The sequence below is a fragment of the Otolemur garnettii genome, unplaced genomic scaffold (genome assembly GCF_000181295.1).
Source record: "Otolemur garnettii isolate 467f Iridium unplaced genomic scaffold, OtoGar3 scaffold00110, whole genome shotgun sequence".
NCBI classification, from domain to species: domain Eukaryota; kingdom Metazoa; phylum Chordata; class Mammalia; order Primates; family Galagidae; genus Otolemur; species Otolemur garnettii.
Window position 1 is genome coordinate 2,089,684 of NW_003852505.1, and position 25,268 is coordinate 2,114,951.

The 25,268-nt window shown below is 37.7% G+C and overlaps 1 protein-coding gene across 1 annotated transcript in view; it reads left to right on the top strand.

Moving 5' to 3' along the window:
• The window catches only part of IL13RA1 (interleukin 13 receptor subunit alpha 1), a 60,777-nt gene that overhangs the window by 31,156 nt on the left and 4,353 nt on the right, over window positions 1-25,268 (top strand). The window contains exons 7-10 of the mRNA XM_023517405.1: window positions 936-983; window positions 1,262-1,394; window positions 4,275-4,371; window positions 7,114-7,198. Coding sequence (XP_023373173.1) covers window positions 936-983; window positions 1,262-1,394; window positions 4,275-4,371; window positions 7,114-7,198 — 363 coding nt within the window. The remainder of the gene's footprint in view (window positions 1-935; window positions 984-1,261; window positions 1,395-4,274; window positions 4,372-7,113; window positions 7,199-25,268) is intronic.

Below are 25,268 nucleotides of genomic sequence, written 5' to 3' on the forward strand. Positions count from 1 at the left end.
CGATGTTAAAGAGCAACGGAGACAATGGGCATCCTTGCCTGGTTCCTGATTAAAAACAAAATTAATCAGGTGTGCTGGTACATACCTGTGGTCCCAGCTTCTTGGGAGGAGTTTTAGGTTGCTATGAGCTATGATGATGCCACTGTACCCTGTTGCCCAGGCAACAAAGCAAGACCTTGTGTGAAAAAATAATTGCAAATATATTCTAACATTCTATATATTGCCTGTTTATTCCCTAATAGGGTATAATTTTATGAACAAAGGGTTTTTTTTTAAATTTAACATAGATGAATTTTTCCTTTATGGTTAATGTTTTTTTTTTTTTTTTTTAAGAGACAACGTCTCACTTTATCACTCTTGGTAGAGTGCTGTGGCATCACAGCTCTCAGCAACCTCCAGGTCCTGGGCTTAGGCGATTCTCTTGCGTCAGCCTCCTGAGTAGCTGGGATTACAGGTACCCGCCACAATGTCTGGCTATTTTTTTGTTGCAGTTTAGCCGGAGCTGGGTTTGAACACGCCACCCTCGGTATATGGGACCGGCACCCTACTCACTGAGCCACAGGCACCGGCCCAGTTAATGTGGTTTTTTTTTTTAATCCTAAGAAATATTTTTCTTCTTCCAACTCATAAAGATGTTCTACATTTTCCTCTGAAAGCTTGCTGTGTTTATTTATTTGTTTACTTTATCTTTCACATTTAGATCTGCAATATATGTGGAATTGATTTTATGAATATTGTGAGGAATCAAGTTAAGGTTCTTTTTTTCCCTATGGATATGTAATTGACCCAGCACCACTTATTAAAAAGGCCAACCTTTTTTATTCTACCTGGTTGTCTTTTAATGGTATAAAAGGAAAGCTTATTAGAAATGGTTAAATGATATAAAATGTGTTTTTAAAATTGAGGACTTGTTAATTTTATTTTCTATTTTCCAGGTTGAAGAGGCTAAATGTCAGAATTCAGAATTTGAGAGAAATGAGGAGGTCAGTAAATTCAACATTAGCTATTTGGGCTTAGACTCAGAGTAATTGGGGGTGGGGCAGGGCAAGCATGGTGTAAATTTGAGCTGCTCTGATAAAAACAAACTACTTTGTTCTGTGGTTTATTGCCAACTGTTTTTCAAGAGTCAAAGTCAGATAATTTGTATTGCAATCCAAGTCTTAATCATATACAGAATTTGGCAGATAATTATATTATGATTCAATAGCAAAGAAATAGAATAAATTGATAATATTCCTTGTGTTTTTATTTTATATCTAAGGAGACATTTTGCTTCATGGTCCCTGGTGTTCTGCCTGATGCTTTGAACACAGTCAGAGTAAGAGTCAAAACAAATAAATTATGCTATGAGGATAGCGACCTCTGGAGTAATTGGAGTCAAGAGATGAGTATAGGTAAGCGAATAGGATTTCATTAAAATTTAAAACATTGATGCTTGGGAACTTAGCTGAAGCAGAAAATAGACTGGGAAAAGGAATTGTCATGCTTTCTTGATGTCAGCCAAAGAATATTTACAATTAAAATTTATTTTCTATTTAATCACTGTCAAATAACCCAGGGTTAATTTATAGTATACAGCTCAGGAAAACCACAATCCAAATGATGTTATCCTCTCCTCTATCCCATCTCCACCTTTATATTAATAACTCAAACAAAAATGTAGAAGGCAGGCATAATCAAAGTGCAGATTGTACAATGTTAGAAGACTGTCCTGTGTGCTGACACTCAAGAGTGGATCGATGACTTTGTTGGCATTTAATAGATATAAACCTGTATCTAGGTTTGAAAAACATGATTTATTAATTGAAAGACTGAGCAAGACAGGCTCAAGTACAAGATTATAAAGACCTATGCTTTATGGATGTGTATGTTGTGGGTTGAGGTACAGGGCTTTATTTGACTTTAAACTCAATATAACTATACATTGGGACCTTAAATATCCCTAAAAGGCATACACAGTCTTTTTTTTTTTTTGAGACAGAGCCTCAAGCTGTCCCCCTGGGTAGAGTACCGTGGCATTACAGCTCACAGCAACCTCCAACTCCTGGGCTCAAGCGAGTCTCCTGCCTCCGCCTCCCAAGTAGCTGGGACCACAGGCGCCCGCCACAACGCCCGGCTATTTTTTGGTTGCAGCCGTCATTGTTGTTTGGCGGATCCAGGCTGGGGATTCGAACCCGCCACCTTAGGTGTATGTGGCTGGCGCCTTAGCCCGTTGAGCTATAGGCGCCGAGCCGGCATACACAGTCTTAAATAGCAGTGATGGTGCCATACCTAGAGCAAGGGAATGCCGCTGGGTGGGGCACAGTAGTCTGGCAGCATCAGAAGAGTGCAGTAATTCCATTCTGAGCACCACATTGAAGGAGATGCATTGGTAGACTGGAATCTATCCTTGAAAGGGTAATTAGGAGGAAGACTCTTCAAACTTCATGAGAAACAAATGATGAAGGAACCTTAAGGAGTCCCAATTGGTGAATTCTAATATTTGAGGTATTATCAAGTAGAAGGCGGGATAGGCTTCCCTTTTTGTGGCCAGGGGGAATTACATATTAATAGAACCAACTTGAAAACTTTTAAAATAGCTATCTAAGAATCAGAGAGACAGGTTGTTGAGATAGTTAATTTCCTACTAATGGAGAGGCTAAACAAGTTGTGTACAAGGCATGGTTGTATTGGTTTATTTATTGCTGTGTAACAAATTATTCTAAAGTTAAAAAACTTAACCCAACACATGTTTATCATCTAATCGTGTCTATAGATTAGGAATCTAGTCACAGCTTAGCTAGAGATCTCATAAGCTTGCTGTTAAGCTGCCACTAGGACTGCATTCTCATCTGAAGACTTGATTGGGGCTAACAAATCCACTTTAAGATCACTCATGTAGTTGTTGGAAAGCCACATTATCTCCCAAAAAGATAAGTTTACAAGTTCTATCCCCTAGTACCTATAAATGTTATCTTCTTTGGAAATAGGGTTTTTGCAGATATAATCAAGTTAAAATGAGGTCATACTGGATTAGAGTGGACCCTCAATCCGATGACTCATATTCTTATAAGAAGAGGAGAGTATACACACAGACACACAAACACACAGGGAAGAAGGCCATATGAAGACAGAGGCAGAGACTGGGGTGATGCAGCTACAACCAATAAACACCAAGGATTCCAGAAGCTAGCAGAAGCTAGGGAGAGGCAAAGAGGGATTCTTCTTTAGAGCCTTCAGTGGGAGCATGGCCCTGCCAGCATCTTGATTTTGCACTTCTAGCCTCCAGAAACGTGAGAGGATAAACTTCTCTTGTTTTAAGCTACCCAATTTGTAGTAATTTATTGCGACAGCTCTAGAAAACTAGGAGGGAAGATTCCCTTAGTTTTTGCCACTTGGACCTCCCCACAGGGCTACCTCCTAACATGGAAGCTGGCTTCCCTGAGTGAGTGATCCAAGCAAGAAAAAGTGTATGAGAAAACACTCAATATGGCACAACCAACCATGGTCTTTATAGCCTAACCTTGGAAAGGATATCCCATTATTACTGCTGTTCTATTATCTAGAAGAGTCCATAAGTCTAGCCCATGCTCAAGGGAGGGGATTGCACAAAGGTGTGAATATGAGGAGGCAAGAATCAATCTTAGTGGCTGTCTAAAACAATGGTGCTAAGCCCTGATGTTTTCTAGATGTTCTTGCCCTAGTGGGAAAAATGAATGTATAAATAGATAAATGACATTCTATGAGTTAGGTGTAAAAAGACAGGCAGGCTTTGGAATTGGACAATGCTATACTTCTGGAGGACCTATTAAACCTCTCTGATCTTTATCCTTCTCATCTGTATAAATGGGAGATTGTCTATAGCACTGATATAAGTATGTAAAATCACATCATATGGTCTCAGACCTATAGTAGGTTAAAGAATAGTAGTAGTGGTAGTTGTCGTTATGATTATTTTGGCATTTTATAGTGGTAAGTAACGATTAGGGAAAGGTAGTCACTGTTAATGAGATGACATATTTACTAATTACAATGTCATTGTTAATAGTGTCTAAAATTAGTTAAAGATAGCCTGATTTTAATCTTTAAGATGTTTGCTCACTCAGGGAATTTCAGGCACCAGAATGGGACTTTTGTTTTAGCTATTAAGACAAGATAAATGAAGAGTTTTGGAAAATGGATTGGGGTAGAGAGGAAAAATATTTGTGATCTCAGTAGCTGATGGAATTGTTGCTTGGTTTATTACTAAAAGGATTTTACTTCTCATTTTTTTCTATTTACTTTTCATTATTCAGGTAAGAAGCCCAATCCTACATTGTACATAACCATGTTACTCATCATTCCAGTCATCATCGCAGGTGCAATCATAGTCCTTCTGCTTTACCTGAAAAGGTAAGGCTGCTGCCCTGGCAGGTTTTATGGTTTCTGCTAGTCTGGTTGCTGTGTTTCTTACTCTTTGTGCTGGTGTCTTATGTTTGCCCAGTGTATTAGAAGCATTTTGGCCATAAATGGATTTTGGTAGCATGACATGACAAAGAAGTGTTTTGCCCATTTTCTGGTGAAGAAAATTTTGGATTAGTTTCCTAGGGCTGTGCTCAAGCATTGCTCCCTTCGAATGGGTTTAGGATTGTCAAAAAGGCCCTATGTTCAATATACTCTTTCAAATGTCTAATTTATTAACAGTAACTCTTGGAGTGAAGTTTAGAAATGGAGACCATTACTAAGGAAATGAACTTGTCTGGTATCAAAGCAAAGCAGACTGCTACTTAATGCTATAGGGAAGAGAACTTCACCAAATATGGTACTCATTCATTGAGAATGTTTTATTTTCTCTATTTCCCTATAGGGACTATTATTTGCTCTTGCAGTAAATACCTAAGGTTGGAATAATGTTATTAAACTGGATCCAGAACCAATGTTTTATCATTATTTCAACATTCATTCAACATGCATATTTTTTCCTCTGAATATCTCTTTTTTAATTTTTTTACTGAGTCATAAACATATAGATCATGTATACATTAATGCATTTATAGGGTACAATGTGCTGATTTTAAATACAATTTGGAATGCTTACATCAAACTAGTTAGTATACATATTTTGAGTGTCTATTTATGTGCTGGGCACTGTTCTAAGTACTGGGTTTACTAAAGTGAATAGAAAGTCGCCGTCTACACTGAAGCTCAAAGTAAAGGAATGAGACATTCAGATATTCAAGAAGAGAGCGTTCCAGGCCTAGGGACCAGCAAGTGCAAAAGCCCTGAGGCTGGAATGAACTGGATGTATCTGGCTGGACTAGAGTATGTGAGGTGGAGTGTGGCAGGAGGTGAGGCTGGAGAGGTTGGCCAAATACATGCAGGCCATGGCAAGGAACTGAGATTTTATTCTAAACACAATAGGGAATATTGAAGAGTTTTTTGTTTGTTTGTTTTTGAGACACAGTCTCACTTTGTCATCCTTGGTAGAATGCTATGGTGTCATAGCTCACAGCAAACTCAAACTCCTGGGCTTAATCAATTCTCTCACCTCAGCCTCCCAAGTAGCTGGGACAATATATGCCCATCACAATACCTGGATATTTTTAAAGATGATGTCTTGCTCTGGCTCAGGCAGGTCTAGAACCTGTGAGCTCAGGCAATCCACCTGCCTGGGCCTCCCAAGTGCTGGATTACAGGCATGAGCCACTGCGCCTGGTTCACTGGAGAGTTTTGAGCCAGGGAGGATGTGATCTGATTTATTCTTATTAAAGATCTTTGTAGCTGGCCCCTGGCTCACATAAAGCATGTGAAAGAGAAGGGGACAAAAGACCAAACCCTGGGCCACACCCTGGGAGATGAGGCACGTCCACCAAAGGATTCTATAAGATTCAAAAATAGTAGAGAAGTAAGAAAGGCAAAGGGAAAGAGGAATGTACCTTGTTCTCAGAATTTTTTTCAGATTATACATCATCTGGGCTATTGAAAGTCTAATGGTATGATTTAAATAATTGGGTATAAGTAATTTGCTTATCCTGAGGGCCTCTTTGCTCCATCCAAGCTTGATACATTTAGAACATTGATTTCCCCAGGCTGTTTTAGAAATTTCTTCACAACTGCCTTGTTACTGAAGATGTCTTGTGCACCATGTCTTTTGTCTGCACCTTATTTTAATATGGCTGTGTTTAAGTGAGATGCTCCTATGGATTGGAAGATTAGAATCAAAATGTCTGTTTTCTTTCTTTCTTCTTTTTTTTTTCTGAGACAGAGTCTCACTTTGTCACCCTGGGTAAAGTGCTGTGGTGTCATAGCTCACAGCAACCTCAAACTCCTGGGCTCAAGTGATTCTCTTGCCTCACAAAATGTCTGTTTTCTTTTCTTTTTTAAAAAATTTTATTTATTTATTTATTTTATTAAATCATAGCTGTGTACATTAATGCAAACATGGGGTACAATGTGCTGGTTTTACATACAATTTGAAATGTTTTCATCCAACTGGTTAACATAGCCTTCACGGCATTTTCTTAGTTTTTGTGTTAACACATTTATATTCTCAATTTATTGATCCATTCGTGAGTCAATGGGCACTTGGGCTTCTTCCATGACCTAGCAATTATGAATTGGGCTGCAATGTGGTATATGTACACCATGGAATACTATGCAGCCATTAAGAAAGATGGAGACTTTACTTCCTTCATGTTTACATGGATGGAGCTGGAAAATATTATTCTTAGCAAAGTATCCCAAGAATGGAAGAAAAAGTATCCAATGTACTCAGCCCTACTATGAAACTAATTTATACCTTTCATAGGAAAGCTATAACCCAATTTTAGCCCAGGAATGTGGGGAGAGGGGAAAGGGAGGGGAGAAGAGGGTGGGTAGAGGGAGGGAGGGTGATTGGTGGAATCACGCCTATGGTTCATCCTATAAGGGTACATGTGAATCTCTCTAAATGTAGAATATAAATGTCTTAACACAATAACTAAGAAAAAGACATGAAGGCTATGTTAATCAGTTGGATGAAAGTATTTCAAATTGTGTATAGAAACAGTACACTGTACCCCATGACAGTATTAATGTACACTGCTATGATTTAATAAAAAAAAAAGACATTTATATTCTACACCTAGTAAATTTCACATGTCTGTTTTCTTAAAGGCTCAAGATCATTATATTCCCTCCAATTCCTGATCCTGGCAAGATTTTTAAAGAGATGTTTGGAGACCAGAATGATGATACCTTGGTAAGCACTAACTTCATAGAGTTTGAAATTGGTTATTTTTGTGGAGGGTATGGGATTTTCAGAAATTGTGGTAAAATATACATAACATAACATTTACCATTTTAACTGTTTTTAAGTGTACAGTTTAGTGATGTTAAGTATATTTATGATGTTTTGCAACCATCACCACTACTTCCAGAAGTTTTTCATCATCTCAAATGGAAACTATGCCTATTAAATAATAACCCCATATGCCCCCACTCCCCTTGCCACTGATAAGCTTCTATTCTATTAATACTCTTTATATCTATGAATTTGCCTATTCTAGGTACTTTATGTAGGTGAAATCATATCCTATTTGTCCTTTTGTGTCTGGCTTACATCACTTAGCATAATTTTTGTTTGTTTGTTTTCTTTTTTTGTTGTTTTTGTGACAGGATATTTAATTTGAGATTGTCACTGGACATTTTTGGGGGGTCATTTCTTATTGACAGAAAAATTGTGGTATGAGTAAACATATGCCTAAAAGTTATAAAATGGTTATATGACAGACATTTCAAAATCTCTTGCTTCTTAGGTTTTCACTACGGTTTGGTTCTTCTTTTTCCTTTTTTATTGTTTAGGGTTCATTGATTTAGGTTATATTGATTGTATTTATTAGATAAAGTCCCTCTTATAATTGTGTCCTGCCCCCAAGAGGTGTGCTATACACCATAACCCCTCTCCCTGCTCCCTCATTTCTCTGCCCCCACCTTGAATTGATTTGAGTTTTTTCTCTTATGTGGGTATATATTAGATCATCTACTGTCTTCATATTAGAATTGAGTACATTGGATTCTTGCTTCTCCATTCTTGTGATACTTTCCTAAGAAGAATATGTTCTAACTCTAGCGAGGTTAATACAAAAGATAGAAAGTCTCCATCTTTCTAATGTCTGAATAGTATTCCATGGTATACATATACCACAGCTTGCTAATCCATTCCCGGATTGGTGGACATATAGCTTGTTTTCACATTTTGGTAATTTTAAATTGAGCTGCAATAAACAGTCTAGTGCAAATGTCCTTATGATAAAATGATTTTTTTTTCCTTCTGGGTAGATGCCTAGTAATGGGATTGCAGGATCAAATGGGAGGTCTAATTTGAGTTCTTTGAGGATTCTCAAAAAGGTTGTATTAGTTTGCAGTCCCACTAGCAGTGTAAAAGTGTCCCCTTCTCTCCACATCCACACCGGCATCTGCAGGTTTGAGACTTTGTGATGTGGGCTCTTCTCACTGGAGCTAGGTGATATTTTAGGGTGGTTTTGATTTGTATTTCTCTGATGATCAGGGATGATGAGCATTTTTTTAAATGTTTGTTAGCTATTTGTCTGTCTTCATTAGAGAAGGTTCTATTCATATCTCTTGCCCAGTGGTAGATGGGATTGTTTGCTCATTTTTTGTTGATTTATTTGAGTTCTCTGTAGATTCTAGTTATCATCCCTTTGTCAGATTGATACCCTGCAAATATCTTTTCCCATTCCAAAGGTTGTCTTTTTGCTTTACTTATTGTGTCGTTAGCTGTGCAGAGGCTTTTTTTCAGCTTAAGTCCCATTTGTTAATTTTTGATGAAAGTAAAAAATGAAGTTTGTCATAAAATCTTTCCCCAGTCTTAAAATCATTAAGAGTTTTTCCCATACTTTATTCTAAGATTTTTTTTATCATTTCGTGTCTGAGATTTAAATCTTTTATCTATCCTAAGTCAGTTTTTTTTATTAAATCATAGCTGTGTACATTAATGCAATCATGGGATATAATGTGCTGGGTTTATATGCAATTTGAAATATTTTCATCAAACTGGTTAACATAGCCTTCACAGCATTTTCTTAGTTATTGTGTTAAGACATTTATATTCTACATTTAGTAAATTTCACATGTACCCTTGTAAGATGCACTGTAAGTGTGGTCCAGAGTCTCACTATGTCACCCTGGGTAAAGTGCCATGGCGTTACAGCTCACAGCAACCTCAAACTCTTGGGCTCAAGTGATTCTTTTGCCTCAGCCTCCCACGGTAGCTGGGATTTGGGGTGCCTACCACAATGTCTGGCTATTTTTTGGTTGTAGTTATCATTGTTGTTTGGCAGGCCTGGGCTGGATTTGAACCTACCAGCTTTGGTGCATATGGCTGGTGCCCTAGCTCCTGAGATACAGGCGCCAAGTCCTGAGTCAATTTTTGTAAGTGGTGAAAGGCGCGGGTCCAGTTTGTCTTTTACATGTGGTTATCCAGTTCTCCCAGGACCATTTGTTGAATAGGGATTCTTTTCCTCACTGTATGCTTTTTTTTGGTTTATCAAAGATCAGATAGCAAGATGAGACTGGTTTCATCTCTTGGTTTTCTATTTGGTTCCATATGTCTATGTCTCTATTTTTGTGTCAGTACCAGGCTGTTTTGATTACTGTGGACTTGTAATATAGCCTGACGTCTGGTAGGGTGATGCTTCTGGGTTTCTTTTTATTACTAAGAATAGCTTGGTTATATGGGTATCTTTCTGGTTCCATACAAAATGACATACTATTTTTTCCAGTTCTTCAAAATATAATGTTGGTATTTTAATGGGAATTGCATTGAATTTGTAGATTGCTTTGGGTGGAATAGACATTTTTACAATATTGAATCTTCCCAGGCAAGAGCATGGTATGTTCTTCCATTTGTTAATGTCTTCTGCAGTTTGTTTTCTTAGCGTTTTATAATTCTCTTTGTAAAGATCCTTCACCTCTTTTGTTAGGTATTTCATTTTTTTGAAGCTATTGTGAAGGAAATTGTGTCCTTGATTTTACTTCTCAACTTGGCTGTTAATGGTGTATAAATAGGCTACTGATTTGCAGACATTGATTTTATACCCTGAGACATTACTGTATTTCCTGATAATTTCCAGGAGTTTTGTGGTTGAGTCTCTGGGGTTTTCTAAGTATAAGATCATATCATCAGCAAAGAGCAAAAGTTTGACCTTCTCTGTCCCCATTTGGATGCCCTTAATATCCTTCCCTTGCCTGATTGCATTGGCTAGAACTTCCAGCATAATGTTGAATAATAGTGGCAATAGCGGACATCCTTGTCTGATTCCAGCTCTAAGTGGAAAAAACTTTCAGTTTTACACCATTCAGTATGATGTTAGCTGTGGGTTTGTCATAGATAGCTTCAGTCAGCTCAAGAAATGTGCCACCTATACCTATTTTCTTAAGTGTTCTTGTTGGAAAAGGATGCTGAATTTTGTCAAATGCTGTTTCTGCAAGTATTGAAAGGATCATATGATCTTTGTTTTTGCTTCTATTGATATTACATTTATTTGGTATTACTTTTATGGATTTGTATATATTAAATACAAATACCACTTCTATTGGTATTACATTTATGGATTTGTATATATTAAACCAGCTTTGTATCTCTTGGATGAAGCCTACTGAATTGTGATGTATAATTTTTTTAATGAATAGCTGCAGTCTATTGGCTAGGATTTTATTGAATATTTTTGCATTAATATTTATTAGTGAAATTGGTCTGTATTTCTCCTTAGTTGGGTCCTTTCCTGGTTTTGGAATCAAAGTGATATTTGCTTTATAGAACATGCTGGGGAAAGTTCCTTCCTTCTCAATGTTTTTAGGTTAGGTACAAGCTCATCTTTGAAGTTGTGATAGAATTCTGATATGAAGCCATTTGGTCCTGGGCTTTTTTTTGTTGGAAGCTTTTTATTGTTTCTGCAATCTCAGTGCTTGATATTGGTCTGTTCAAGAGATCTATTTCTTCCTGGTTAAATCTAGGAAGATGGTGTGATTCTAGGTATTGGTCCATTTTCTCTATATTGTCAAATTTCTGAGCAAAGAGTTTTTGGTGGTAGTTAGAAATAATCTCTTACATCTCTGTGATTTTAGTTGTTTCCTCCTTTTTGTTTCTGATTGAGGTTATTAAAGATTTTGTTTTTCTATTTCTGGTTAATCTAGCCAGTTGGTTTATTAATCTTATTTATCTTTTCGATGAACCAACTTTTTTCTTTTTTTGAGACAGAATCTCACCATGTCACCCCTAGTAGAGTGCTGTGGCATCACAGCTCAGAGCAATCTCAAACTCTTGGGCTTAAGCGATTCTCTTGCCTCAGCCTCCCAAGTAGCAAGTAGCTGGGACTACAGGCGCTCGCCACAACGCCCAGCTATTTTTTTGTTGTAGTTGTCATTGTTGTTTAGCTGGCCTGGGCTGGGTTCGAACCCACCACCCTCAGTGTATGTGGCGGGTGCCCTACTCACTGAGCTATGGGTACCACCTGAAGAACCAATTTTTTGCTTCATTAATTTTCTGAGTGGTTCAGAAGATAATCTAGGGGGGGAAAGTTGAAAAAAAGTTATTTTATTTTATTTTTTGCAGTTTTGGGCCAGGGCTGGGTTTGAACCCGCCACCTCCAGCATATGGGGCCAGCACCCTGAAAAAAATTTTTTTTAAGAAAAAAAAATATATATCTTGCCATATATTGCCCAGGCAACAGGTTATCTTCTGGGGTATCAGATGCTAATCACAATGCTGATACAGCTGTGTAAGATGGAGACTGGACACCTCGCTTTTGCTCAGGAGACCTGGTCTCATCTTCCTGACTTCTTTGCCCTCAGTCCCTGCAGGGTTAGGAACCTAAAGTTCTCAGCCCACTTAATAGACATGCCTCAACCTTTCCAAACTGTGTCCCTTGGCCACGCAGTAGCTTTCCCAGGAAAATGTGTGTTACTTAGATCTCCCGAGTTCCTGCCCAGCTTATCCAGTGTGCCAGAACTGGCTCAGCACTAGGACCATGAGGGCTGATCCTGCAAGGCAATTTTCCCACAATGGCTGCACCTGGCCTGCAGTGGAACAATGCAAGGTCTGCTAACCCAGTGGCTCAGTCCCAGTCCCTGGGTGCTGTTCAAAATCACTTGTTCTCAAGGTAACTCAACCAAATGCCCAGGTCCAGAAAAAAAAAAAAAAAAACCACAGGGCAGGGCTTCTCTGTCTGTAAACTAAGGTGACCAGATTTTAACATTGGTAAAGTGGGACACCATGGGGGTGGTGGGGCCTGACAACAATGCAAACTTTGATAAGCCGTTTTTGATAATCAGTTCTCAACAATTGTTATTATTAAAGTTTAACATTATAAAATTAACAAAAATAATGTAAAACTCATATCCTGGTGAAATAGCCACATGGCAGCCGAAAACCGTATATTCCCTTCCTGTTCTCCTGCGTTCCCTAGCTTGTCATGCATTATTTCCAAAAATTGGACTTTTTAAAAACACCACCGGACGTGGGAAAAATTATTAAAAATCAGGACTGTCCCGCCAAAAGCAGGAGGTCTGGTCACCTTATGGGGGGGGGGTGGTGCACTTGTTTGTTCGAGACAGTTTGGCTCCTTCTGAGCTAATTGTCCCTGCCTAGAAGCAAGGGAGGGAGCCAGTCTTCTTCTGATACAGATTCCACCTGGGCAACCTTGCCCAGGAGAGGAGTAGGGAGTTTACATTAGCCTTTTCATTTCCAAATGAAGTTACATTAACCTCTTCATTCCCAAATGGAGTTACTTTAACCTTTTCAGCAGCGGAAAACCATATATTCCCTTCCCATTCTCCCGCTGTTCCCTAGCTTGTTGTGCATTCTTTCTAAAAATCGGGACTTTTTTAAAGGGACGTGGGACAAATTGTTAAAAATCGGGACTGTCCCACCAAAAATGGGATGTCTGGTCACCTTACACTGTAATCTGTCACTGCCACTGCTGCTCTGGCCAGCCTCTGCCAGCACACAAGTATTTGCCCTTTTGCTGCTTTTTCTACTGCTTCCGTCCTCCTTTTGTGGTCCTAAAGTCTCCCACTGCCTCCACGTGCCCCTAAAGATATGTTTCTGGGCAAAGCCCACAAGCCAGAGGTGCCTAGAGTTTTTTCTTGCCACAGTCACTACTCAAAGCTGCAAAGAAGCTGTCTGTAGTCTGCCATCTTACTTTGCCCCCTTAACAACGTTTTTAAGGTTCATCCATGTTGTAGCATGTGTCAGAATTTCTTTTTGAAATTGGTTCTTTTAAACTAAATTTGTCTAAAAGAGAAATAAATGTGTCTCAGGTCGAGCATACTAGCTAAGAAGTCCTCAGAATGCTTTGCTCATCTTACATCCTCAGGCTTCTTTCTGCCATGTAGCAGGGTCAGCCTTCTGTATGAAACTAGCAGAATAGGCAAGCTTTCTGACTTCTGCAGGTTTTTTAAACCTGATGTAGAGAAATATTAAGATAGGGTAAGAGATTTAAGTGCATTTCATTCATGTTATGATTGCTTGGAAAGCTGGATTGCAAACACATGGAAGCAGGGCAGACCTACCCCAACTTTGACAGTTGGTTTCCTGCAGATGCTCATGCTAGAATTTGTGGCTAGAAGACCTAAGACATTATGAGAACAAAAGGGTTTGATGTTTCAGTGATAAATACATTTACCCTAATGAAATAATAAAGACACTAAATGAAATAAATATCAATATCATTGTATATATCTTAAATTAGTAATAACAAGCATGAGGCAGTTAATTTAGGGAAGTAGTACAGCACAGTAGATAATAGCCTGAGCTCTGGAGTCGGATTGTCTGGATCCAGATCTCTGCTGTGTCATTTACCATCTTTTTGACCTTAGGTAGCTTCCTTATCAAGTCTTTCTGTGACTCGGTTTTCCCATTTTTAAAGTGGAGATAACATGCCAGGCACAGTGGCTCACACCTATAATCCTAACTCTGGGAGGCTGACACCGGTGGATTGCCTGAGCTCAGGAGTTTGAGACCAGCCTGAGCCCCAGAATGAGATCCCATCTCTAAAAATAGCCAGGTGCTGTGGGTGGCACCTGTAGTCCCAGCTACTTGGGAGGCTGAGGCAAGAGAATTGCTTAAGCCCAAGAGTTTGAGGTTGCTGTGAGTTGTGACACCAGGGCATTCTACCGAGGGTGACAAAGTGAGACTCTGTCTCAAAAAAAAAAAAAAAAAAAAGTGGAAGTAACAACAGTACGTACATGTTAAGTATATTAAATTTTTAATACACAATAATTAATAGAAACCAGTTAGCATACATGGCATATTGTATAAGTGCTTGATAAGTATTAGCGATTAGTATTAGTATTGTTAATTTCTTTTTATCTTTAATCCCAAAATAATTCTTATAATAATGGGTGATTCACAATGGCACTGACAATATTTGATTAGAGAAGGCAGGCAAGGAATCTGTTATACTATCAGAGGAATGTTATTATTCTGGACCACTTTTTCACCAAGTTATTCTCTTCATAGGCAAGGGGTAGTTCTGCCAGGCCCTGTGGGATAGTGTGCTGCTAGGCAGGTAGGTCCAGAAACATGATGAAAAGATCATGTACTTTATAATCTTGCACAAATGTGCTAGCCAGTGGTTCTTCAATTTAATGAGTCACAATCAAATGGAGTGCTTGCTTGTAAGAAATATAGATTTCTGGGCCCTACCTGCCAAAATTCTGATTGGGTAGATCTGGGATGACTTCCGGGAATCTGCATATTGAACAGGAGTCCTATTCTGGTAAGCTAGTCTGTGGATCATACTTTGAAAATCACCAATATAGATATTTTCCTTAGAATTATTCCTCCCTATCTTTTTCTTCATTTCACCAGCTGTGATAGATACTGGATGTTGGGAATTGTGCAAGTACTCTAACAACTCTAACCAGTTATTGAAAGTCAACTATGTGCAGGGCAGTGTATTAAGTGCTTTGCTTATCTTACCTTATTGAATGCTCACAACCACCCTATTAGTACCATTTTACAGGTGAGGAAATGGAGCCTTAGTCAGGTTAAGTAACTTTTCTGCAGTCACACACCAGTTGGTGGTAAGGTAGGATTTAACCCAGGACTGTGATGCCAGGGTTGTCACGTTCTTTACTATCGTCTATTGCCTCTTATAAGATAGAATACTGATTGTCAAGAACTTTGTTGTCTTCTAAGAGTTCTGCTGACAGAAATAGAAGGTTGGGGTAGGGGATTTCTGAGAAAAAGATTTTGGGTCACACTATGAATAGCTTTAAATGGGAAGGTATTAGAGAGGGGATGCATTAGCAAACTGGGCGCCTAGATCTGAATTTGCTCCATTAAACATTTTCTTCAGCCAGTGGTGTATTTAAAATCTTTCAATTTGTAATCTTAGGCAGGGCATGCGCTTTCCACTTCATCTCAGGCACTGCTGTTCCCAATTCCCACTGTGGTTTTGCACATTGACTTAAATGCCAGACCCTGGAAAGACATTAGAATTTACTGCCCCTCTTAGCAAAATGCCATGGCACATATGCCCAATATCTATGTAAACATGCTTTGACTTACTGATATATGCCAAACATGCCAACAAAAACATTGATAAGTTATACATTTCCAGCTTAATAGATTTCAAAAAAAAAATGATAATATCCAGCATTTAACAAGTGAGCAGGGGACCTTGCACTTTTCATGCACTGCTGGTGGGCCAATAAAATGATACATATCCTTTCTGGAGGGCACCTTGGTAAAATGTAACAATTTTTGAACCTGTAATTATACTTGTAGGAATCGATTTTAAGGAAATAATCCAACAGTGGCATAAGAATGGTCAATGCAGCATCTGTTTCTAGGATGAAAAATTAGACACCAATGAAACATCAATAATCAGGAATTAGTTTAAAAAATGAGAGTTAGATTTTGGGAGTATTTAATTTCATAACAAAATACAAAATGATATAAGAGTAAGAAACAGATCATAAATGTGTAGTATGTTACGATCCCAATTTTTATTAAAATGCATTAACATACACATAAAACAATGAGGTAAAAGAAATCGGTCAGAATGATCATTTCTAGCCAGAGGGATTATGGGTAACTGATATTATTTTCTGTCTACCTTTCTGAAATTTCCAAATTCCTATAATGATGATATATTACTTTTATAATAAAAGAAACCCTGTGCAAGTCATTAATAAAAAAGGGTAATATTGTAGTCATCCATGTCTGAGAGATAATAGGGACTTGAACTTATGTGGTAGCACAGGAGATTGATGTAAGAGACATTATTAAAAGAAACTAACTCATTATGACTTGGTGACTCTGTGTGGGTGATGAAAGGTGGATAGAGTAAAAAATAATTTCAAGTTTTCAAGTCTGAGTGATGGAGTAAATGATGGGAACATTGACAGCAAAATCAGGACAATTATCTTTCTCAGAGATGGGAAAATTGCTTTTTTTCAATTTGCTGTGTAGAGGATAATATGTTGTTTTCATCCTGATGAGTCAGATAATTCTGTAATTTGGTGAGGTGGCTATACTGACAAGATAGACCACTAAAAGCATAAGATGTTTTTGTTCATTGGTTGCAGACCATCAAACAAAATCAGGGTTTTTTTTTTTTTTTAACTAAAAGTATAATAAAAATACCAGACATGAAAAAGGGTAAGAGAACAAATTTTTATGTCTGCTTTTAACCAAATGAATAATCAATCAGCTTTCTTTACATGGCCACAATTGTCACAAACTGAATTGCATATGCTGCAGAAAGACTAACCTTCTGCTTCTAGAATCTTCAAATTATAGAACATAATATAGAACATAGAGCATAACCTTGGAGGTCATCTAATGAGGTGGATGTTTCCATATTTAATTATTTCTCTTTAATTATGAATTTTTAAAACTAACTCTTTGTGTCCAACTCCCTTACTTTAGAGATGGGGACTTTAGGGGGCCACAGGGAAATTTTTCAAGGACTGTTACATAGAGAGGTAACTACAAAAACTAAACTAGAACCCATATAGCCCAATGTTACCAACTTCTAATCCATGCCATTTTTAAATGCTCTGTTCTTCTACACTGCACCATTAATAATGTTTTTTGTTGTTGTTTTGAGACAGAGTCTTACTTTGTTGCCCTCAGTAGAGTGCTGTAGTGTCATAGCTCACAGCAACCTCTAGCTCTTGGGCTCAAGCAATTCTCTTGCCTCAGCCTCTCAAGTAGCTGGGACTAAAGGTGCCCACCACAACACCTAGCTGTTTTTAGAGACGGGGTCTTGCTCTGGTTCAGGCTGGTTTTGAACGCATGAGCTCAGGTGATCCACCTGCCTTGGCTTCCCAGAGTGCTAGGATTACAGGTATGAGGTACTGCGCCAGGCCTTAATTAATAATGTTGTTGTTTTTTTTTAAAATTTAGATGTGGCCACAAATAAGTTAAATCTTCAGTATAGTTTTCCTTAAGGTTTCTAGTGTTTTGATGATGTTTTGTTCATCACTGTAGTAACATTTTGGCCAACAGCATTTTTTTTCTGTTACTTTGCTATTTATCTTTTCCTTGTGACTAATTGGGCTGCTGGCCATATTGGGGTGGGGGTGGAGGAGGGGAGTTGCAAAGGGAATTGCTTATCCTCTGTCTGCATTTGTTTTACCCATAAAAATTATCTATTCTTCTGCCGCTTCTTGGAAACCAATTATATATTTCAGTATTGTGCCAGTTTTACATTCCTGATCAGAAAGCAGCTTTTTTCTTTTCTTTCTTTCTTTTTTTTTTTTTTCTTTTCAGTTTTTGGCCGGGGCCAGGTTTGAATCCACCACCTCTGGTATATGGGGCCAGCGCCCTACTCCTTTGAGTTACAAGCGCTGCCCAGAAAGCAGCTTTTTAAACTTGGAGTTGATTTTCAAATATTGCTAATTTTTTTAACTTCAGTATGTTTCTTTAAAAACAAACTAAGAATGCTTTCCTACATGACCAAAATAGCTTACTGCACTTTAAAAATTATTAATTCCTTAATATCATCTAATACTCAGTCCATATTCAGATTTTTCCAACTGCCCCGGTTGTCTCACTGTCAGTGAGGCAGAGATTGAGCACTGTACTTTAGGATGGCTGCAGGCCTGCTGTTTGCACTTATTTCCTCCCTCGCCATCTGAAAATAATTTGTGTGATAACTCTTCATGTTATGCTTCTTACATCAGTTGACATCCATGCCTGAATCAATCATTTCTTTAGGGGTTGTAAAAAGATGATTTTTCTCATTCTATTATTTCATCTACATTTATAAACTGGTATTTTTCTATAAAGTATCAGTCATCAACTGGACTATTCAGTTCTAAAATTCAGTTCTTGCTAAAAGGGCAGGGTACATGTTAATTCTTCCCTTTTATTTATCAATTTTTAAGTGAACGGTTGGATTAATAGCCACCTCAAATGGCACCAAGTCAACCTCTCCATGCCACATTCAACTTGGTCTTCTTTTTTTTTCATTTTATTTGAGACAGAGCCTCACTATGTCTCTCAGTAGAATACTGTGGTGTCACAGCTCACAGCAACCTCAAACTCTTGGGCTTAAGTGATTCTCTTGCCTCAGCCTCCCAAGTAGCTGGGACTATAGGCTCCTGCCAGAAAGCCCCAGCTAACTTTTGGTTGCAGTTGTCATTGTTGTTTAGCTGACCCACACCGGGTTCGATCCCGCCAGCATGGGTGTATGTGGCCGGCATTCTACCCACTGAGCTATGGTCACTGCCTTCAACTTGGTCTTTTTTAAGCTGTAATGATTTTAAGGCAAGAGACTCGTAATTCTTATTGTACAACTTCCTATTTTGAATGTTGATCTGAAGAGGACTGGAGCATGAAATAAGCAGACTTTTATACAAAAGGGCTTGGGTGAACCAAACCCTCTTCACCTCTATAGACAATTCACTGTGGGAAATATCTTAGCCAAATCTTGAAAGTAATCTTAAATTGAGATTTGATTTTTATTATACTGCTGAATTTGTTTATTTCTTTAAAATATAAAAGCCTATGTTATTTTTGTCTAGGTTCAGGTAAGTAGCAACTAAAAGCTGCTTGTGTTGGCCTCTAAAACACTGATTTTTTTTTTTTAATCCATGATGTTTTTCATCTTGGGCCACTATTCTATTGTTAATTACCTTATTTTAAAAAATGGCTATAAATATTAAATTATGGGGTGGGAATAGTGGCTCATGCTTGTACTCCTAGAACTCTGGGAGGCCAAGACAGGAGGATTGTTTGAGCTCAGGAGTTCAAGACAAGCCTGAGCAAGAGCAAGGCCCCATCTCTACTAAAAATAGAAAAACTAGCCAGGCATTATGGCAGATTCCTGTAGCCTCAGCTACTCAGGAGGTTGAGGCAAGAGGATCACTTGAGCCCAAGAATTTGAGGTTGCTATGAGCTACGATACCTTGGCACTCTACCCAGGGCACAGAGTGAGACTGTCTCAAAAAAAAAATTATGGACTGGTAATCTTACAAGTTTATTTTTTCTACAAGTGATTATAAAATTAGACTGGCATATAATTCATAAAACTACTAGGTCAGAGCCATTGCCTCTGTTTCCTTTACCTTACATGGACATCTTCATTGAACCAGTGCTCAGGAAAAGTCTACAGTGCTGATAAAGGGTGAACATGAGAGTAATGCGAGTTTTAGGAATGAAAAACAGCAATTGGAAAGATTACTGTATTCTTGGAAGCTATTTCTGTTGCAGTGTTTACCTTGTTAAAATAGTTTTTTTTTTCTTGCTTGACACAGATAAGCATTGGGTCTAATGACCATGAACCAAACAAAGTTTAATTTCAAGGGTATGATTTGTAATTAAAATAATTCTCCTTTAAAAGCAATATGTATTTACTGTAGAAAAATTGGATCTACATATAATCAAAAGAGAAAGATTAAATCACTCTTAATTTTATCACCCAGACATAACTGTCTTTAAAGTTACATAAACAATGTAGGGAAATGGAAATACTTTTGTTAATAAATGGAATAATAGCAACAATACCAAAAATTCATATTTATGAACTATTACTACGTGCCAGACATTTTTTCCAAGTGCTACCCCCATTAATTTGCCCCCATCCTGGAGTTGGTATGTGTTAACTCCATTGTACAGATGAAGATACCAGAGGGCTTATGTGTAACTTGCTGAAGGTGACACTGCTTGTACATAGCAGAGCTAGGATCCAAATTTAACTAAAACATGGCAGAGCTGGGGTCTAAACCCAGGCTTCCTAATTTTCCAATCCACACTTTTAACCAATCATATTGTATATAATAAAATATATTTATTTGATTTTTAACAGATGAGAAAAAACTAGATGAAGATAGAAGAATTTCTGAACTTTTGATATATTATAAAATAAGTTTTAATGATTATTGAAGAGAGCAATTTTTCTGTATGCTCTCTCCTTTTGCTCCCCATTTTTAAAGTTGTCAGTACTCTCAGAGAGCCCTCATTTAGCCTTACTTCTACGGGTGGATAGATACTTGGTGCTCAGTATGGTCTTTATGTTGACTTTGCTCTAGTTGTTTTGGTTGTTAAAAGCTCTAGTCTAAATGTTTTCTCAGGAAGGATTCATGGGACCAGCGTTTGCTGAATTATCTACACACTGATGGTGTTTGTTGCACTTAATAATTGAAAGTCATTTTGGCAGATGTAAAATGCATGGCTTTTAAGTCCTGCGTTGGGTCTCTAAAATGTGTCATCTATTTTCTACTGGCATAAAATGTCAGAGTCAGCTAACAATTTATTTTCCTTTCTGTATTAAAACGCTGGGGGAATTTTGCCTGGTTATCAAAAGATTTTTTTCTTCAAAGTCCAGTAATTTTGCCAGAATATGTCTTGGTGTTGTTGGTAATTCTGGGTTGATTTTTTGAGGTATATATGGTGTACCCTTTTGGTATAGAATATTAGGAGTCTCATGCTCTATTGATTGAGCTAACCAGGCTGCTCTTGGTATGTAATATCAGATCTATTTATTTTATTTTGGTAAAAAGGTCTTCACTTACGGACTTCAGTTATTCCCTTGTTTTCTTTGCCTGTCACATCCTCTTGAATAATTTTTATCTGCTTTCATTTCTTTTTTATTTAAAAATTTTCACTTTCCTCTTCTTTTTCTCTGAAGGTAGTATCTGTTGTATTTATTTGCTCATATGTCCCTTCTAGCTTAGTCTTTATTTCTGAAATGATTATTTTCTTTTACTGATTTGATTCACATCTTATGCCTGTATCAAAACATCTCATGTTCCCTGTAAAGATATACAACTATTACTTATATGCCCATAATAATTTTGTTTTAATTTACTTGTAATTCTTCTACTGAGTTATGTCATCTCATTTCTGAGTTGTCCTTATTCTGACTTTTTACGTTTTTTTCCATATTGTGTATATTTCTTTCATATCATATACCTGTTCCCTAATATGTTTAAGCTAATTTTGAAATATTAGATTACAGTTTTTATCTGTTTTGTGGATATATCTTTCTGGCTTGTTTTACTTCTGTAAGGATATTATCTGTTGACCATTTTGACATGAAATTAGTTCCCTAACCTTTTACGAGGAGGCTTCATTTTGATTGACTTTCCCCCTCTAATTTCATGGCTATAGAGCAGCAGCATCTTCTGTTCTTTTTGAGATTTGTTAAAAATTATGGTGAATTATGTTCTGAAACCTGGCCCTCTCTATCTGCCTCCTCTATTTTTTATCTGGACTTTCTTTTATGTCTCTCTTGTCCCTATCCTGGCCAATTTGGAGTCTATTCTCACCATTTTTCTCCTCAGAGTGCAGCTTTTCCCTGGAAAGGAACTTTGGAAATTTAGAGTTAAGAGTTCATGGGGGCCCAGGCTGCTTTTAGTCTGGTAGGCGTGTCTAACCTTTTTTCTTTTCCACTGCACATTGGAAGAAGAGTTATCTTGGGCCACACATTAAATACACAAACACTAACGAAAGCTGATGACTAAAAGAAAAGGTCCATGCATAACTTTTCATAATATCTGACACCACACATAAGCAAAAGAGTCCTCAAATAATCTGCATGCTGCCCATGGAGCTGCAGGTTGGACACCTCTGAGAGCGTGCACTCCTTGAGCTCAGTTACTTTTGAAGGTGCAAACCCTTCCCAGTCTCAGTTATTGCTCATAAATTAGTTTGCTGAAGTTTGAGTGAGTTATTTTAGAGTTTTCAGATCTATCGGCTGCTATGTTGATTCCCTCTATATACTCTTACACAGCAGATACCATTTTGGTCTTATCTCTGGTCTGTCCCTACCCATTTTTATTTTAAGGTCCATGGGGGAATTGTTTTCATCTAGTTTTTCTGTAGATTGTGTTGGTGGATTTTGGTTTATCTCTCCTACTTGCCCTACTTAACTTTCCTGTTTTTGTTTTTTGGGGGGGAGAAGTGGGGGGTGGGGAGAAGGGTGGCATTTAGGGAGATTCTAAAACTATGCTGCCACCACTCTTTTTCTCTCAAAATTTTTCTGCAAACTACAGACCATGGGCCAAATTCTGCCTGCCATTTGTTTTTGTATAGCCTTTGACCTAAAATGGCCTATGCCCCTTTAAATAGTTGGAAACAATCTAAAGAAGAACACTATTTTAAGGCATGTGAAAATTATATGACATTCAGGTTTCAGTGTCTATAGATAAAGTTTTGTTGGAACATAGCCACACCCATTCATTTGTATGTTGTTTGTGGCACCTTCCTGCTACGACAGCAGAATTGTGCTATTGGCACAGACACTATATGGCCCTCAACACTAAAAGTACTTATTATCTGGCCATTTACAGGAAAAATTTACTAACTCTGGTCTGATAATACACTTTTCAATGGCTAAATAATATTCTACTACGTGAATATATTATATTGTACTTAACAAGTTGCTATTATTGGGTATTTAGATGAATACTAAATCTAATTATTATAGATTTCACAGCCGAGTATTAGCATATATATTTTGTTGCTTTCTTTGAAGAAATTTTTATAAGCAAGATTTCTGGGTTAAGGGGGAGGGTATAGATTTTAAAGTCTTTGATTTATGCAAATTAAGTGCCCCTGATCTGAAAATCAGAAATCCAAAATGCTCCACAATCTGAAACTTTTTGCACACCAATGTGACACTTAAAGAAACTGCATGGCTCGGCACCTGTGGCTCAAGTGGCTAAGGCGCCAGCCACATACACCTAAGGTGGTGGATTCGAATCCAGCCCGGGCCTGCCAAACAACAATGATGGCTGCAACCAAAAAAATAGCCGGGTGTTGTGGCAGGGGCCTGTGGTCCCAGCTACTTGGGAGGCTGAGGCAGGAGACTCGCTTGAGCCCAGGAGTTAGAGGTTACTGTGAGCTGTGAAGCCACAGCACTCTACCCAGGGGGACAGCTTGAGGCTCTGTCTCAAAGAAAAAAAAAGAAAATGCTCATTGGAGGGTGGCGCCTGTGGCTCAAAGGAGTAGGGCACTGACCCCATATACTGGAGGTGGCAGGTTCAAACCCGGCCCCGGCTAAAAACTGCAAAAAAAAAAAGAAAAGAAAAAAGAAAAAAAAGAAAATGCTCATTGGAGCATTTTCGATTTTTGGATTAAGGATGTATGACCAGTAAGTATATAATGCAAATATTCTTAAACCCAAAACATTTTTGGTCCCAGGCATTTTGGATAAGCAATACTCAATCTGTCTTAGCAAACTAATATCCATTAAGGAAACTGGCTAAATCAGTTATGGTGCATTCATGCAATGGAATATTATGCAGAAGTTAAAGAAAATGAGTACATCTGTTTTACTGGTGTGTAAAAATATACATGTGCTATTAGGTAAAACACCCATTGATGCAGACATCAATTCCTTCATGTTAAGGAAACCAAAGTATTGCAATACACAAACTTAAATTTTTCGTAAGAAGCAAAGATTACATCTAGATTGTGCCACTTTATATACCTATCAGTAGTACGTCCAACTGTTTGTTTGGCCACACTTTTGCTCACATATTATTATCTAATTTGAAAATTCTTGCCAAGTTAATAGATGAGAAAAGGGCATCCTTTGTGTGTGTGTGTATGTGTATGTATATCAGGTTTTATTTTCTCATAAGTTCATTGTCTTGAATTCTTTTGTGAAATTCTTATTTCCTGTCCATTTTTCCTCCAGCAGTATTCATCTTTTTTTTTTTTTTTGTATTCATCTTTTGGTGGTTGGTAAAGCTCTTTATCAGATATTAATTCTTTGGCTTGTGATCCATATTTTACTTTGTATCATATTTAAGATAATTAATAATTTACAAAAGGGTTTCTTTTCCTTTTTTTACAGTCAAATCTTCCTTTACTTTTTATGTGTAGAAAACCCTTTCTGCCTCAGATTTATATAGTTGTTCCTTTATATACTTTTCTTTTTCTTTTTTTTTTTTTATTTTTGCAGTTTTTGGCCAGGGCTGGGTTTGAACCCACCTCCTCCGATATATGGGGCTGGTGCCTTACTCCTTTGAGCCACAGGCGCCGTCCTCCTTTATATACTTTTCTAATACTTATTTGATTTTGTTTTTACATTTAAGTCTTTAATCTATCAGGAATTTGTATAAACTATGAGGTAGGGTTTAACTTTGGTTTTTCAAATGCTTTTTATTGGCCAGTTGTCTTATTGCCATTTATTGAATAAGCCATTTTTTCAAAGTTATATAATTTTTTTCAGATCATTTTTATTGGAAATCTGTGCACCTCACATGTTTTATTTATTTATTTTTAACTGTTCACTCAAAATGGGTCAATTTTATTATATGTAAATTATAGCTCCATAAAGTAGATTAAAAATTAAAACCATCAAAACCAAGTCTACATTCCAAAGCATTATTTTTATTAAATCATAACTGCATATATTAATGCATTTATGTGGTACAATGTGCTGATTTTATATACAATTTAGAATGCTCACATCAAACTGGTTAACATAACCTTTACCTACTTAATATGTTATGACATTTATACTCTACTCTTAATAGATTTGACCTCACATGTTTTAAAATCAACTTTGTTGAGGTATGGTTTACAATAAAATGTACTCTTAGTGTTCAATTAGAAGAATTTCAGTAGGCTCGGCGCCTGTGGCTCAAGCAGCTAAGGCTCCAGCCACATACACCTAAGGTGGCGGGTTCGAATCCAACCCGGGCCTGCCAAACAACAATAATGGCTGCAACTAAAAAATAGCCAGGTGTTGTGGCAGGCGCCTGTGGTCCCAGCTACTTGGGAGGCTGAGGCAGGAGACTCGCTTGAGCCCAGGAGTTGGAGGTTGCTGTGAGCAGTGAAG